We start from the raw sequence: 18171 nt of genomic DNA on the forward strand, positions 1-18171 counted from the left end.
CTCTCCTGATATGAACCTAACCGAACCCTTAGATCTACTTCTACGGCCCTTCTCCAGGTCCCTCCTCTAAGGGAGGCTCAGAGGGTGGTGACAAGGGATAGGGCCTGTTCAGTTGTGGCTCTCCCCATCTGTGGAATATGCTACCCAGGGAGGCTAACCTGGTACTTTCATCGACATCTTTTTAGCACAGCTAAAGACTTACCTTTTTCCCCAGGCATTTGATAAACTGAGATGATCTGTTTGTTATTAGTTTGCTGCCAAAGCTTTGTGTGGCTGTATGGGGGTGTTGGTGTTTTATTGTTTGTTTTATAGCATGATATATTTGATTTTGTTTTTAACATTGTTCAAAGTCACACGGAGACCTTTGGATAACAAGCGCCTAATAAATCTAATAATAATGGCAGATACTCTTTAGGTCACAGCTGTGCTGATAGTATGAACCAAATACACGTTTTCAGATTAACAGGATAAATTGTTGTTTCTGTATAACTGTTGCCATATCACGAGAGTCAGCATTATGTAGTGGTTAGTGTAGGACTAGGATCTGGGAGACCAGAGTTTAAATCCTGGTCTTAGCCATGAAGCTTGCTGGGCCAGTCGCAGTCTCTCAGCCTAGCCTACCTCACAGGATTGTTGTGAGGATAAAATAGAGAGGGAGGAGAACCATGTAAATTACCTTGAGCTCCTTGGAGGAAAGGTTGGCTATGTAGTAATAATAAAATATAAATAAATAATAGAAGCATTATCCACGAGAGAATAGCCCCCGAGATGCATTTTCTTATCCTTTCCATTCATGTTTTGGAGTGTACTCGAAACAGGGTTGATGGATTTTTCTCCCCAGCAGACTGAAGCTCTGTGCTTTTTAGAAGCACTTAACAGACAGAAATCAATAGGCGAAGCGTTTTCCAAGAGGAAGAAGCAGCAATGAAGCCAGAGACGATGTGAACACAGTACCCAAAGGCTGTCAAGCAATAACTATAAACCACACAAGTAACTGAACCAGGGGAAATGGCTGGGTACTCACTCCGGAGTAACAAACAGCACAGAGTAGTTCATTCTACCAACCGGCGACGGCGCGGTTGTGTGAGCCCCTCGTGGGGACCTGGGAGCCTCGCGACTGGGCTGCAGTTCCTCCCCCTCCAAACTCAGGCTGGGGGCGCGTCCTGAGTCGGGAAGCGATTGGCTGCAAAGCCAAGGCGCCCCCTCGCCCAGCTTACAAATGCCGCCAAGCCCGCGCGCCAAACTTCACTCCAACTCCGCCGCGCGCTTCTGTGCGTCTCCCTCGCCTTTGCGCTGAGGTGGCCTCGTGCCCCCGCCCGTTCTCTTCCTCTGCGACTGCTCTGGACGAGGCGTTTGCGCTTGGGCCGGCTTTGCGGGTGCTCCCAGCAAGCGGCAGGGAGATGCCCTCAGCCTCGGCGCCAGCTGCTCCCTGGAAAAGCTTCACTTTGGCTTTGCTCTTAGCCACCGGCGGAGCGACTCCCTTGAGACGGGTGAGTCGGGGCTGGGAGCTTGGCACGACTTGCAGGGCTTCCCCACCCCCCCGTAGGACGGTCTATTTGCCTGGTCAACCTCGGCCGGCTCTTGTCCACCGGGAGCGTGAGAGGAGGAGGGGGCGGGGCACACCCCCTGCAACATTTGCCCCAGACCCCAGAGCTAGATCGACTAGAGTTCGCTTCTTTTCCCCAGCTGGCGAAACCGAGTATCGTCAGCTGGAGCCCCCCGACAATTCGTCTTTGTTTTTGCAGTTCGGCCTCCGAAGACAGAGAAGCTCGACGTAGCTAGTTTACTAAGGAGTTATGTTGCTCCCTCCCGCTGCTCTCCTTCTACAGTAGGTTGTGGGCAACCGGGATATAAGCAGTAGGCCAGGCTGGGGAGGTACCTGATAAAGATGGTGGGGTTGTAGTCGTCGTCGAAAGTTTATATGTTCTGTACAAGGCTGCAGTCAAAGGCTTTGCGGGGAGGAATCCTTATGTATCGAATGGGTATTTGTCATCAGTATGGCAAAGCTGTATTCAGAAATTCAGCATCCCACTAATCTAAGACCCAGTCATCTCAAAATCTGGAAAATATAGAGACATGGATGGCACAGAAGTGAATAAGGTGGCAAACTGCCGTCTCCGAGATAACAGCAATGATGCTTTTGGAGCCTCTGTGTTCCTGCTCTATGCCAGGTTTTCCGAAAGAAAAGCCACTGGGTCCTAGTTAAAGCACCGCTCTGGTTCACCCCTAGATCTGCTGTGTCCGTACCGCTGGAACCCTGTGCAAGCGCGACATGCAGACAGGACTTTATCTCCTGAATTCTGCTGCTGTGTTTGTGTGGTGTTACTTTTAGAAGACGGGGATGGAGGGAGAGAGTACATTACGATTAATTGGCCATGATTGGCCAGTGTTGTTCTCTAGCACTTGAAGTGGCTGACACATAACGTGCAATGATCGCTTCAGTTTGTTTATGCTACTTTGGTAATGGTGTCTTCATTGGGGTGTTGCCAGTACCTATTGTTCTTTAAAAAGTGTTGTATGCCCTCATTTGTCCATAATTACCACATCCTAGCATGACAAACCTCAATGTTGGTTTTCAGCACTCTCAAAACTGGGATGGTATGTTGCAGAATATATGTTAAGTACATGTAAAGTTTGGCTAGAATGCTTATCGCTCTGTTATTTTTTTAAAAAAAACAACAACAATTAACATTATTGGTCTGTTCTTTCCCCAAAAAATTATCATTTCTTACCTTCATGGCTCTAAACATTTTTACTGAACTGAAAATAAATGCCTAAAAATGCTACGTTTTATGTAGCTGGTGAATGTGCACTGGTTTCAATTGGACTCTCTTCCAAGGAAGTGTGCATACAGTCTGAGAATCTTATGTATAATTAAACCTTTAGAGAAGCATCATGGTTTACCTGCATCTAGATTGGAGGAAGTGTTTGTGATCCAAGTCAACACATCCCAGACCTTTGGCACTTGCTTCTGAGTGTTGTGTGCGCTTTGCAGGTAGCCCATTTGCAACTATTGTTGCATTGCTCAAAAGGAGATCATATATGTTTTCAGAAAATTTTTAAAAGGCATCCATCATATTGAAAGTGGTAGAAAAGAAACAAGGAGGAACAATATGGTTTTATCATAATGGAATAAATTTTCGTACTTGTATTTGTTGTTAGTAAATTATCACCAATCCTCTTGGTTGACATGGTATCTCAGCTAGCCTGATAGTTATTCTGGTCTAGAAAGAACGTTCAAACTAGATATAATGGTGAAGATCCTGAGAGGAGGAATTTTTAAACAGAGGCAGTAAAGTAACATGACTTCAGCTACTTGGTCTGAAGATAAATTTTATTTTCCCTAAATAAAATGTTAAGTTTATGCTGCAGTGTGAACTAAATCAAAAATTAACAGGCAGTGCGTGAAGCCAAGGTTGGATTGTTAGCAGTGAGTGAAAGGTGTAGAAATACATGATTTTAAAGAGAGTCAGAAAAATGTGTGTGTGTGTGTGTGTACATGGACCATTCTAAAAAGACTATACAGGAAAACTTAAAGTGGAAAAGAGAACAATTATTAAAAAAGGGCTATTAACACAAAAATATTTTTTTATATGCAACAATGTGAATAATGCTCCTTTTTATCTTTCTTTGGTTGTGTGTTATGTATTGTCTTACACTGTTCTGATATTTGTAAGGCAAAGAAGAAATAAAACGAATTAAAAAAAAAAGAAAAATGTATGATTTTGCTGCGTTTGTTTTGTAGTGTAGGAAGAGTACCTGGGATAGGATAATCTGTTTGTTACAGTACCTAGCTATACCTTTTTAAAAAAGTTTTGGGTATTTCAAGGTGTTGCAGCAGTACCATTTATTGATTTATTACTCTCTCCCCCTGCCTTCATTTTATCATCACAATAACCCTGTGAGGTAGGTCAGGTTGAGAGAGATTCACTAGCTCAAGGTTGTCTGGTGTGCTTTCTGGTTCAGTGGGGATTTGAACCTTGGTTTCCCTGGACCTAGTCTAAGCACTACACTATACTGACACCTTGAAAAAGCTTTGGTTGTGATTCTGCAAAAAAGAAAGAAAAGGCTTATTAAAAACAAAAGGAACAGCCAAGAATGTAGTCAATGGCATGCTTCTTGGAATAATTTCTGGTCTAGTAAGTTTCAGCATCATCCTTGCTTGACAGGAAATCTCTGTGACCATTAAGATCAAGCAGAATTGGTTACTGTCTGAAATGGGTTTGTTTTATGAAGGGAAAGTGAGGCTCTTAGCGTAATGCTGAATAATAATAATAATGATAAACTTTATTTCTACCCCGCCCTTTTTCCAATAGGACTCAGAGCGGCTTACAACCAAAAACAACACCATTAAAACATACAGAAATATACAATTAAAATAGAATTAAACTATCATTAATTTTTATTCAAATTTTCAAAGACGAAAAAACAAAACAAAACAAAAACAATTAAACAATAAAATAAAATGTCGACTTCCGATTTGTCGCAGATCAGTTATAGGTCTAGAATATATAACAATCCTATCTCTAAAATTATATTATAAAATCACTTTCCTCCAGTAATTATCTTAATTAATCATCAAATCTCATAAACATTATTTTATTCTTTCCACAAAAAGTCAAAGAGAGGTTTCAATTTCTTGAAAGATATATCTTTCAATTTTTCTCCAAATAAACATGTCGCTTAATCCATCTAATTCAAATCTGTTAGGCCCAATAATTTCAATAGCCATTCTTCCATTATCTATATTAACTCCATCTTCCATCTTCAATAATCCTGTTAAGTCCAGTAATTTCAGTAGCCATTCTTCTGTTATCAATATCCCATAATAATCTTGTTGTCATAGCCATAGTCCAAGTAAACATATCAATTAATCCATCTCGTCAAATCTGTTAAGTCCAATAATTTCCATAATCATTCTTCCATTATCAATATTAATTCCATCTTCCATCTTCAATAGTCCTGTTAAATCCAGTGGTTTCAGTATCCATTCGTCCATTATCAGTATCCCATGATGATCTTGCTGTCGTAGCCATAGTCATATAACAAGAGTCTGATGGGAATTTCCCCCATCACAAATACGTCTTTGCCATCAATTCTGAATATGTTGTTGAAATATTGTTGTAAAGTCACGTCTCTGTTCTGGGTGCATCTCTGCTCTGTCACATATTTGTAGTTAATTCCATAAATTTTTTCCATGTCAGGCCCCATCACATCATGCCAGTCAAGAATTCTGAATATGTTACTGAAGTATTGCTGCAAAGTCATATCTCTGTTCTTCTTTTTTACAAAATGCACTGGCTCATCTCTTAAGAGTTTCTCCACTGTCACATATCTGTAGCCAACTCCATAGATTTTTTCTATGTCAAACTCCATCACATCATTCCAGTCCAGAGAATTAGCCAAGACATTGATAACTTTACCACCAAAATCTTCATTAATTTCTTCAGAGACAACGTTGTATTCCAAACAGTCAACTTTATTTCTAACATCCATAAAATCCAAATCTTTTTCAAATTTCACATTTGTTCCAATCTCCAGGGCTTGTAGCTTCCCTATCCCATCAAACTCCTCTCTCACAGAATCCACTATTTCTTTAAGCTCCTGCGTCATTTTGTTAAGTTCAATTTTCATCTCCTGTCTACCCTGTCTCAGGGTTTGTTTCGTTATCTCAATCTCACCCATTATTTTCTGAAACATAATTTCTTCCATGGTCTCATTCACTTTCCTGGTTGTCATTCTTAAAACCACAGAGACAAAAATTATTTCAGCCACAATTGGGTTAATATTTCAGGCTTGCTTGTATCAGTGTAGACAATACAGCCTGCCTTATCTCTATGTGTTCAGGAATACAAAACAAACTTAGTTCCCAACATCAAAACAATTAGTGGCGTCGTGAACAAGCAGATTCGTCAAAATGAAATAGACCAAAAAGAATTTTTTCCCCCCTCCTCGAAATAAAAATCCCTCTTCCGTTGATACCTTTAGAATGTACCTCCAGGACAGCTTTTTGCGATAAAAACAAAGATAAGCTTTTTCGATTTCTTTCCTCCTTAATTTCGTTAGTGAAAGAGAAAAGCCAAAACTCACCTAAGAGTTCTTCACAGCTGATTCATTGACAAATCTCTTTTTTTGCTGCACCAATTTAAGCCAAGTAAAAAAAGAAGATAGAAAGAAGGATGCTTATCTGCCTGTTAGAGTCCGTTTTCTTTAAAGAAAAGATAAACGTGTCGCTATAATCAGCTAGAGCTTGATGAAAGTCCGTCCGGCATTGCAGTTTGAACTTTCTCTCATAAATAAATGAAATCCAGTCCTCCCCACAAAAACAGGCTTTGGGGTTGATCTCTACGTTTCTCCCTGTCCGGGAGAAAATCTTTATCAGTCAAAAAGAACGTTGTGACTGATTTTAGAGCTGAAAAAGCTTCTTCTGAGACGAGAGCTCGCTCAGAGGCAGCACAGGCAAAGCAACCCTTCCCGGAAGTCAAAATAGAATTAAACTATGAGAAAAATTAAAAACCATAAAACATATGTTAAAAACAGTGAACAATTTAAAATAATAAAATCATATACTGTAGTCACCAATCCTATGACATTTAATCTTGGTCGTTCTCTATCCCAAATGCCCGTTGAAATAAAACAGTCTTTACTTGTCGCTGGAAAGACGGCAAGGAGGGAGCTAATCGCACCTCACTCGGAAGGGAGTTCCATAGCCTAGGGGCGGCCACCGAAAAGGCCCTATCTTGTGTCCGCGTCATATGTACTTGCGAAAGTGTGGGGAGCACAAGAAGGGCCTCACCTGAAGATCTCAAATCCCGGACAGGTTCATGTAGGGAGATACGATCTGTCAAATCTGAATGAGATGATTTGGGATGATTACAGATGATAAGACAGGTATGGTGTCATTGGAGTAGTGGAAGAAGAATGGAACATTGTTTCATACTTGAAGGGATCCTTCATCAGTATGCCCTTTGTAGCCTTTGGATCATATAATGAACAGCACAGAATTACAAAATGAGAGGATAGAGGAGGAGGCAGCCCAGTAGACCACGTGACAAAATGAGAGTATTTCAGCAGTAAGGATTAAGCAGAATGGGACTGTGAAAATGCAGGCAGAAATCATAACTCATATCTGTGTCACATTTGGTTAGGAGAACAATCTTAACATGAAAGCTTCTATGACACGACAGACTGGAGAGCTTATGGTGGATGAGGGAAGATAGGATTAGGCAGATATTTTTTTACCTGTAGGCAACCCAAAAAGCTGCTTAACAGTCTTGGAAGAAGCTCTCTCATCTTTAGAATTGCGTAAGTGCTTGATGCAGTTTTATAACCAAGCCTCTGCACCACTTTTCTTGACCAGCCAACTTTGCCCTAGGTTAGATTTGTGCATTGCCTTTTGGTTTCTTTCAATGTGCCTGCCATCTGTCACCTCCGGTACATTACTATACTGCAAAATGAGGGATCAGTCCTAATGGGGCTCTGATTTTTTTTTAAAAAAAACATTTTACCAAACAGTAGCCTCTTAATTATTTAATAAAAAATAATCAATGCATTGGAGCTAAGTAAAGGATTATTTACAAGGGAGCCGCTAAGTAATTTTATTACAAAAAGATCCTGCTAAATGTTTGCTACCCCAAAGTTTCACAATTCTTTGTAAACATGAGCATAATGTCCATCATAGTTTTAAAACACACGCAAGTTATATTATGTTAACAATTCAGTCAAAACTAATCAATTTTCAGCACATACTTTCCTGTTGAATTTAATAGGACTTAAATTCTACTTGGCTAGATAGCGCCATGTGAGAATGAAGAAAGAGCTTGTTTGCGAAATCAGTCTCTCAAACTGAATAAAGGTAATGTTCATTCAAACAACTTATCATAGAAATCATATCTCTACAAGACCCTGTTAGTCAACTACCCACATCATAGTTTTGTTCCCTGTTCCCTAAGCAATATGTATAAGTGCAATCCAGTGCACGTTTTGTTCAGAACTCCCATTGTGTTTCATGGCAGCTGCTCCTGGGTAAGTGTGCATCAGATTATAGCTTTATCGGCACATGTCAAGGAACCTATTCATCCATCCATGCTGCTTGCTTTTCTATTCCTGTTTAAAGTTTCTTAAAAGTGTTATGCAATACATGAATGAGAATAAAACATATCTAGAAATGTGCTTATTCTTAACTGTATTTCTAGGGGATTTTTTTTCTTGTGTTCTATTACCGTATATTCCGGCGTATAAGACGACTGGGCGTATAAGACGACCCCCAACTTTTCCAGTTAAAATATAGAGTTTGGGATATACTCGCCGTATAAGACTACCCCTGCTTATGACATGCAGGTACTTAGCAGGAAAACTGTCACTTATAAACTTATAAATATTAATATTTGGATTGTCCAGTTGTTTTGTTTTTGTGCCTAGGAATTACCACCAAAAACTGGGGAAAGATGTGAGAAATCTTTTTTTTAAAAACAACATTAAATGCCTAGACTCTAGTTTCCAACACTATGGAGTATTTATTGATTGATTAAGAGAATTTATATCCTGCCCTTTTGCTGTTAAAAACAGAGCTCAGCACAGCTTACAAATATAGTAAAAACAATAAAAATACACAATCAGAGAAAAACAAGCCAAAATGTTAGGCAAAGGAGTCTTTCACAACACATGCTCAGTTCTAAATACTGTTGCAGCAAGTTTTACAAGTTCCTCCAGTATTCCGCTGGTGCAGGCACTCAGACATTCAAAGTACTGTATGTTTCTTAGGTTTTATAAAAGCAGAGCGTTGCTTAACTCAAAATTTCTTCTCCCTTTGATAACCACATCTACACAGGTTCCACCTCCATACTCAAAATGAAACTGAGCCTGGAAGTGTACAACAACCCCACACATACCTTGCTAATTCGATTATCAATGCCAGGATGTCTGTCTTATCGACTACTCTCCTGCTCCCCCCCCCCCACACACACACCGGGCATCATGAAAGACCCAGTCCTGGGCTCAGAAAGAAAATAAATATCTGGTCCTCTTCAAAGTATTGATAAGCCTCTTGTTTTAATTGAAATAATAATTATAAATTCTTGTTCTTATCACTAATGGGAGTTAATTATCTTGCATATGCTGCTGTTGCTTCTATGGCTGTAACAGAGTGAGGTTAAAGATAAGTGAAATGCAAATAGGAAAAAAAAATACAGAAGGCAGTAACACTTTCCTAAATGTAATACCATACCAACCACAACAAGATTCCTATGAGTAAGGCAAAAAACTAAGCATCTCACAACCAGTCAGGATTCCTAACCAAAAACCAAAAATATGATAAATGAAGAAATATTTATATAAGCATAACTATCAAATATATTTATTATTTACACAAACTGTAAAGATATTTATAGTCCAATCCTAAATTTATTTATTCAGAAGCAAGTCCCAGTGTATTCAATGGGGCTTACTCAGGGACAGAACTGCAACCTCAAGTGATAAGCAACTTCATTCACACAACCCAAAATTCCAAATCATGCCACTTTACACTGTTTTGCAACTGTTTATACTTGTTTTATGGTTATTGGATTTTAAATGGCTTTATTTCTTGTTGTGAGCTGCCTTGGTTTCCAACCCTACCTCACAGGGGTGTTGGAAAGACTCCATACACACATGCACACACTGCAGATGTATAAATACATACAGCCCATATAATAGTTTATTGTCAAACCAATTGGTCATTGCAGAAAAATCAGTATTAGTTTTTTAAAAATCAGTATTAGTTTCCTACAGAATAAAAACTGCAATACCTAAGTAATCCCTGCCTACTTGCTTTAAAATAGGACTGGGGGGGGGCAGAAAGAGAACACAAACACAATTCTTTTTTACATTCACTCCAAAGTCCCATTGATTTTCAGCACATTCATAATCATGTCTACTCAAAAGTAATTCCTACTGAATTCAATAGGATTTACTCTGGACATATGGGATTAGCACTGTTCTTACCCCCAAAAGCAACTATTGGGAAGGTTTTCAAAACACTGCCCAGGATCTGACTCCTACACACAACAGGGGGAAAAACTGAAATGTATATACCTACCCAATTTATGAGATTTTCAGATAAACAGGAGGGGAAACCACCATTTTCTGGCCTCGCAATGAGGTTTTGCAGACACTGCCACCAAACAAACACTTAACTGATTGGCTGAAATCCTGAATGGGCGGGGTTAAAGCTACGAAGTGCTATACAGTAGTTTAAAAAAAGATTTAACCCGGGGGGGTGCCTGACGTTTTTATATATATCTCGAGAACCACACCACCTAGAAACTTAATTTTTTTTTAAATGAAAGCTGAGAATCCGGGCCACCTAAGGGGCTAGCCGGGCGCCGGGTGGCATGCTTAGAATCCGGGTAAAACCCAGCTATCCGGGCAATATGGCAACCCTAATAAGACGACACCCGGCGTATAAGACGACCCCCGACTTTGGAGAAGATTTTCCAGGGTTAAAAAGTCATCTTATACACCGGAATATACTGTAGTTTATTTGGACAATCTGATCTATACTGTGAAGACTACAGCAGCCATGTAGTTAAACAGGTTATACTGTTGCTAATTTAGCTGAATCCCTGCAGAGTTCCCCATAATATCTGGGCAAACATCCAAAGAAAGTTAGTACCTTTTTAATAAGGTATTGACCTCTCTTGAACACAACCAGGGAATGGAGCCCTTATCAGCAGTTGCACTAAGAACCAGGTGCAGACAGTAACAGGTGTTTCCTGTATATTTTAGGACATGTTCCTGGAGAAACATATCGTGCTGCTGCACCTGTATGGTTGTAGCACTGGGAAGTACTCTTTAGCTCTAGCTATCCTAGCAGTGAATAGAAAAGTATAGACAGAAGAAACTGTAATCCTAGCATGAAATTTTAAGCCTTTGGTGGGATCAAAGACATATACTATATATAATGCAATGAGTGCCGTTTGCAGACAGAATGATTGCACCAAAGTGGGGACATCGTGATTGCATTGTTTCCCTAGGATTGAATTCTCATTCATGGGCTTGATACAAGAACCGTAGTAATGGCAGTGAGGGTGCAACCTCCAACATCACTTGGTATTTGTATTGGTATTTGTATTCATCTATGAAAGCTCAAAAGCAAGAGGTAATACTTCTGACGAACATCTTCAGTAGTAAGGTGTACAATGCCATTTGCTTCCATACTTTAGTGTGGAGTGTGGTTTAGTGAACAGGCCATTAGATGCATCAGTTTCCCAGTCTTAAAGTGTATAAGTGTATACAGGAAAGTGTATAAATTATGTTAGGTGATTTGACCTGGACGTATTGATAATGGTAGTTTTTAAGTGTGATACAAGTTAAGGTTGTGTGGTGTTGCAAAACAGAATGCTAAACCAGCCTTGCAGATATGTTAATGCTAGAATCTTAAATTCATCAAACAGTTGAGATCCAGGTTAATGTCTTTCAAGAAGTAAGGTTTTTTTCTCCCAAAGTTTTTCTGGAAAGGGGAGCTCTCCTCCAAACCCTATATAATGAAAGTGACAACATTAACAGATTTGTGAGTTTGCAGAGTGCAAAGTATGCAGATAAAGTGATGACTGCAAGACAGACCAGACACATGGATGCTAATAGCAGCACAGTGGCCCCTTTAAATGGCTCCTTGTGGAGGCTGCTTGCTTCATCTACAGCTACCTGCTCTATATGGAGAAGCCTCCTGTACCTTTGTGTGCCCACTGGAATATGATTTGAGGATGTTGTCAACTTTGCAGGGATTCCCCTTTCATAAACACAAAGCTTACTTGTGTCTAAGCTTCATTTTTCTTGAGTTGCTCTTATGATTTGTTTTTTTATCTGAAGCATCTGAAGGCCTGCTGCATCACTAACTTTTGTGTGCCACCTTTAAATCTCCCCTCCTCACTAAATTGATCCTTATGAAAATTCAGAAGTGATGCTGCAGGATTTTGTTTCCTCTTAGATGGCTATGCTTCTCAAAACAATATGCAACCAAAATGCAGCTACCCTTCAAAATTTGCATTCTCCCAATTGTGCAATACAATTTTCCAGCTTAAAAAGTGCATATTGGATGGGTAGGGGATTTCTCTAAACATTGCATAGATTAGTGAAAATAACAATAAAAATTCATTGTATTAAGGGAAAAATTGCTTGCAAAACTATGTAGAGTATATTAGCAGAAATGCACACTAACATGATGCCAAGTTTTTGTGAGAACTTAAAAAAAATTGCAAACTGATGTGGAAATGTGATGAACTGAACTTAAGATTGGAAAAACGAGAAACTTGAGAGAAGCAAAACGGACAGATTTGCATCACTAGATAAAAGTGAGCACTGGAGACTTGTAGTGATTGATGCGTCTGGCACTTTTACTATACAGTTTTTTGGTGAATGCTGAAGACACACCTCTTCGATGCTTGAGATGTATATTTTTTAGGACCCACCCTGCTTTTGTAATTGTAATTTGTTTTAAACTGCTTTTAATCTATTTAAAATGATTGTAACCTGCCCTGGGACCTTAAGGTGAAAGGTGGGTAATATGTTATAATAAACCATAATATCTTTTCACAGATATGCAAGCAGAATGCTTTAGGAGCTATCAAACTCGTTAAGGCAGACAACACAACTGCTAATTCTGTTTTAAATGTCCAAAGAGAGCAATTGCACACCAGGGTCTGATTCACTTGCTTGGTTCGTTTTATTCAGAATGCAAGACCTCATAGCTGTGTGTCTGTTCATCATCCTCCCAAACTCTAATGGGTATATCTTCAACTATTTAGCCCAGCAATGGGGAATTTGTGGCCCTCAAGATGTTGGACTCCCAGTAGCCCCAGCCAGCATGACCAACAGATAATGGGAGTGGAGTCCAACAATATCTGGGAGACCATAAGTTTCCTGTCTGTTTTAGCCCATCTTCAATGGCTGGCCTTGAATCAAGGCAATTCTCACGTGGGACTTGACAAGGCATGCTCCCTTTTTTGTCCTCTTTCTTAGGGTCCTGTGCCTCAATCTCTAGACTGATCAGGCTCTAACTGAGTGAGCACTGGCTCTTATTCATGTTCTCTGTGGCTGGTGCCCACTATTACTAGTTTGATAGCTGCAATAATCTCTTTCTAGTCTTCCACAAAACTACTCACTAGTCTGCTAACATCAAAGATGTTTTATACACTGGCAGGTAAGAATGTTTGCTGGAGCGGTGTGGGGAAGGAGGCCAGATAACTAATTGTGGAACTTCCAGCCTAATCTCATGCAGAGTTAGGCATGTGAAATGGTCTTAGGTGTGCCATAAGATTGACTGTTTAGCAGAAGCACCAGGAGGTGAAGTTGAGGGCAGGAGTGAGGTTGTATTGCAGCAGCTAAATTCGGGTGGAATGGATTTTTTCTGTGGATACAAAGGCTATGGATTTTTGGTGGTCTTGTGCTGAAAACAGATGTCTGCTAGGCTGTGCTCTGGCACAAATGAAGCCCCGTGTTGGTGGAGTTGTGTCCCGCCCAGAGCCGAAAGAATGAGGCTGGAGCGTGTGTGCAAGTAAATCTCGTTTTATTAGAGTAATGGATACATCAAAAGCATTGCGCTTCATAGGAAACCCTATGCTAACTCACTAAAGTCCCTAACTAAACTCTAGACATGCTCTGCAGCATGTGAAGGAAGTTGACTCAGCAACCCCCCCCCCCCGGGAGCAGCAGTCTTATATAGGAAATGTTTTCGAACGTAATCTCTGACTCCTTCGTAACTCCTGTCTTTGCCCTGTCCGTTTCTCGCGGCGGCGGGAACGAGGAGACAGGGGCCGTGCCTCCACTTGCTCATCCGAAGACACCTGCTCCCGAACAACAGGCTCGAGGTCAAGAGGTGGTGCCTCATTGGAATCCTCCTGGGAACTGCTTGGGAAAGGAGGAGCTGGCACTGCCTCTGAAACTTCCTCCCACAAGTTCTCTGCATCAACTGGGGGTGGTGCGCTTGGCTCCTCGGAAAGGGCGTTACTCGTGGGAAATGGCTGAAGAGCAGGCTGCCCCCCTCCCGCACGCTCCTGCTCAGACACAACAACCCCCAATTCTGCTTCTTCAGACTGCAGAGGCGCCTGAAATTCATGCCTCCCCCCTTCCTGTCCCTTCTGAGTTGGCTTCAGCGTAACAAGTTGTTTGCATGGAATGAAGAGCCCACCTATTACAGCAGTGTTGGAAATGTGCTGCTGCTGCTGGTGTTTTAATCGTGAAGAGCTGTAGGATGGGAGTTGGGGAGAAATTGGGGGTGGATTTTTGAGAACTAGAGTCCATGATCTCTAGTTCCTGATGGAATGCTTTCTAGGGAGCCATGTTTAATTTCTAAAGATAGGTACAGGGATTCAGATTTATAAGCCAAACAGGCATTGCTCCCCCATAACTCCTTTGCCTTAATCCTGAATGGGAGGGCAAAGCAGGTTTTACTTGCTTGGTGGAAAAAGAAAGGCACTCTGCATGTACTCTGGGGCACTAGCATATTGCCACTAGCAATTGTTTGCTATCAAGCCTAGGCACAATTTGTTGATTGGTGGTTGTTAGGGGCCACTGGGTCCATCCTGATTCCCTGCTTGATCTGATCTCCACAGTTCCTAAGATACCAAATGTAGAAGAGAATGGCATCTAATGTGAGCATAGAGATCCTACATGCTCTTGCTACTTTTTTATTGACTGTGTCCTTGCTTTTTATTGCTTTTATTGCAACAGATCATTAATCAGCTGTTGTTCACAGATTGCCATTTTAATGCTGCTGATTGAATTTCATTGCTGTTTGTTCATCTTTCATGCCTGTGTTTTCCCCCCTTGTCATTGTTTCTAGGTCTTGATTTTCTTCAGTATAGATTTTGTAATACGGCCCCATGAACTTTTCTGTTTGATCATCACTGCCTTCTCACTCTTATTTCTAATAAACTATTTGTAGGGTTCAGCAGAAACTCGACACACTCTTGCTGTTTGCCTCACCCTTTATATAATGGCTAACAAAATGAACATAGCAACATAGAACTTAAATTAAATTGGGTTGTGCAATGGTTTTCTAATGAGATGTGCAGACTTTTAATCCCCTATGATCGAATTAGGAGTTCTAGGGCTGCCCTAGACCAGTGCATCCTTTATAAAGTCCCATGATTTCTTTGTTCCCACCCCTTTATGCTTTCCCTTTATTGCCCTTTATGAAGAACAGTGTTCAATTTTGGACTTGTTTTCTTCTTTAAATGAAAGAGGCTTTTCAGCTTCTTGGAAGTGACTCTACCAGGCCACGGCTATTCTCAGAACTGTACCTGATGATGGAATTCATTTCCACTTCTAATTGCACTTGGGGATCTGTGAAGAGAGCTTAGACTGTCTGACTGAAGCAGGCAGTCTAATCTGCTGATCTTCTGCCCCAGATGCAAACAGGATTTGTGTGTGTTTTATTTAAGGGTTGTCCAGTAATGGCTGGTGCCCACTGTGAGTGGTAAGGCAAACTGTAGGTTCTAGCTTTGTCCCCATCCTTTTCCCTGTTGACTTCTACAGAGGCAACACTGAGACTAAGAAGTAAGCTGGCACTGTATTATAGCCAGTAGGCAGGCTGGCTGGGGCTGGCTGAGAGCAAATTGAGATTGGTGGGATGGTGCCCCATTCACCTTTATGGACCAGCCTGCACTACGATTGTCTGAAGAATCACAGTCTTTAACTGCACAACATGCCCACCATTTCAGCTGTTCCAGAGTACGGTTTGACACCCCAGTTGAAGCTGAAGGCCTCCAGGGTATGAGGTCCAATCATGTGGGAGACTGCCTGAGACTTTGGCGGACAGGTACGAAGGCTAAGATCTGGAATCTTTTTTAGAGAGCCAGTGTAGTGGTTAAGGTGTTGGACTACGTTCAAATCCCCACACAGCCATGAAGCTCACTGGGTGACCTTGAGCCAGTCACTGCCTCTCACCCTCAGAGGGAGGCAATGGTAAGCCCTCTCTGAATACCTCTTAGCATGAAAACCCTATTCATAGGGTTGCCATAAGTCGGAATCAACTTGAAGGCAGTGCATTTCCATTTTTCCCTATGTTTTTTTGTTGTCCTCTTCTATTTCTTTACAATAACTATTGTAATAGTGCTCTTTGTCCCTACGTACTAGTCGCTGTATTGTTGCATTTAGGGTTCTGACTGTGTTTCTATCTGCTCTTGCTTTTGCTTTCCTTCTCTCTTTAACCATTTTAAGATCTGTAAGCCATTTGATATTTCCCTCCCTTTGAGTCATGAGCATAAATTAATAAAACTCTCTCTCTGTGTGTGTGTGTGAGTGAGAGAGAGAGAGGGGGGGAGAGGTTCCTTATTTCTCCTAGAGCATTGGGTCAGGTGCCTTGGTTGTCAAGTACCTTAAGGAAAACTAAACTAGTGCAAGTGGGAGAGAGGTTACGCTGCATAGGTTGTAATGTTGCAGGTTTGAGGAGGGTTAGTCTGGATCACATATCTGGGTCTCCTCCAAGCTTGTGGTTTTATGTCTTTAAGATGGGATCCTGCAGAAAAGGCTGATGAAATAATTAGCCCATCTCTTAAGTTAATAGCTCTAGCCAAGTCTGTTCTATCTCTTTACTGTTCAGTATCTGGGCAAGGTTTTAGAGCGTGTGGTCGCTCGCCAGCTCCAGGCTCTCTTGGATGAAACTGATTATCTGGATCCATTTCAATCGGGCTTTCGGCCGGGATTTGGTACAGAAACAGCCTTGGTCGCCCTGTATGATGACCTCTGTCGGGAGAGAGACAGTGTAATTCTGTTGGTTCTCCTAGATCTCTCAGTGGCTTTTGATACCATCGACCATGGTATCCTTCTGGAGCGGCTTGTGGACTTGGGAGTTGGAGGCACTGCCTGGCAGTGGCTGTGCTCCTACCTCGAGAATCGTCTCCAGAAGCTGGTGCTTGGGGAGCATTACTCGAATCCCTGGGTACTCCAATATGGGGTCCCGCAGGGTTTGGTTCTGTCCCCCATGCTTTTTAATATCTATATGAAGCTGCTGGGTGAGGTCATAAGGAGATTTGGAGTGCGTTTCCAGCAATATGCTGATGATACGCAGCTCTACTTCTCCTTTTCATCTTCTTCAGGTGAGGCTGTTGATGTACTAAATCACTGCCTGGCCGCGATAATGGACTGGATGAGAGCTAATAAACTGAGACTCAATCCTGACAAGACTGAGATGCTGTTGGTGGGGGAGCTCTCTGCCCAGATGGCTGATGTCCGACCTGCCCTAGATGGGGTTACACTCCCCCTAAAGGAGCAGGTCCGTACTTTGGGGGTCTTATTAGATCCGCTCCTGTCTCTGGAGGCTCAGGTAGCCTCGGTGGCACGGAACGTGTTCTACCAGCTTCGGCTGGTAGCCCAACTACGACCCTATCTGGACAGGGAGAACCTTGCCACAGTTATCCATGCTCTGGTAACCTCTAGATTGGACTACTGTAATGCACACTACGTAGGGTTACCTCTGAAGACGGTTCGGAAACTTCAGCTGGTGCAGAATGCTGCAGCCAGAGTTCTTACTGGGATTAAAAAATATGATCATATAACCCCTGTCCTGGCCCAGCTGCACTGGCTACCAATATGTTTCCGGGCCAGATTCAAAGTGTTGGTTCTTACCTATAAAGCCCTTAACGGCATTGGACCGCAATAGCTGGTGGAACGCCTCTCCCGCTATATACCTGCCCGTTCACTACGTTTGACATCGAAGGCCCTTCTCCGGGTTCCAACGCATAGCGAGGCCCGGAGAGTAATAACCAGAACTAGGGCCTTCTCAGTGGTGGCCCCCGAGCTATGGAACACCCTCCCTGATGAGATGCGTCTGGCGCCTTCTTTGTTATCCTTTCGGCGCCAGGTAAAGACCTACCTCTTTGCTCAGGCATTTTAATTTAATTTAATTTGTCTTTGTCTTGATTTTGTTTCTATATTTTACAGTGTATTGTTATCATGTTTATTGTATTTTAATCTGTTTTTACCTTTTGTACACCGCCCTGAGAGCTAGAAAGCTATAGGGCGGTTTAGAAATCTAATAAAATAAATAAATAAAATAAATACATGACTAAATAGTGTAGAAACTATTAGATGGAGAGGCTTCCAGAAGGCAGGCCTCTTCTCTCTTCCCGCCGCTCCACCCTCTACTGAAGTTGACATCGCTAGGGAGCATAAAAGAGAACAGTGGATTAGGGT

The 18171-nt window shown here is 41.6% G+C and overlaps 1 protein-coding gene across 1 annotated transcript in view; it reads left to right on the forward strand.

Moving 5' to 3' along the window:
- Window positions 1-1150: 1150 nt before the first annotated feature.
- GLP1R (glucagon like peptide 1 receptor) overlaps window positions 1151-18171 on the forward strand; it is a 177083-nt gene continuing 160062 nt past the window's right edge. The window contains exon 1 of the mRNA XM_061624898.1: window positions 1151-1490. Coding sequence (XP_061480882.1) covers window positions 1401-1490 — 90 coding nt within the window. The 5' untranslated portion in view covers window positions 1151-1400. The remainder of the gene's footprint in view (window positions 1491-18171) is intronic.

Source organism: Rhineura floridana, chromosome 4, assembly GCF_030035675.1.
Source record: "Rhineura floridana isolate rRhiFlo1 chromosome 4, rRhiFlo1.hap2, whole genome shotgun sequence".
Lineage (NCBI taxonomy): Eukaryota > Metazoa > Chordata > Lepidosauria > Squamata > Rhineuridae > Rhineura > Rhineura floridana.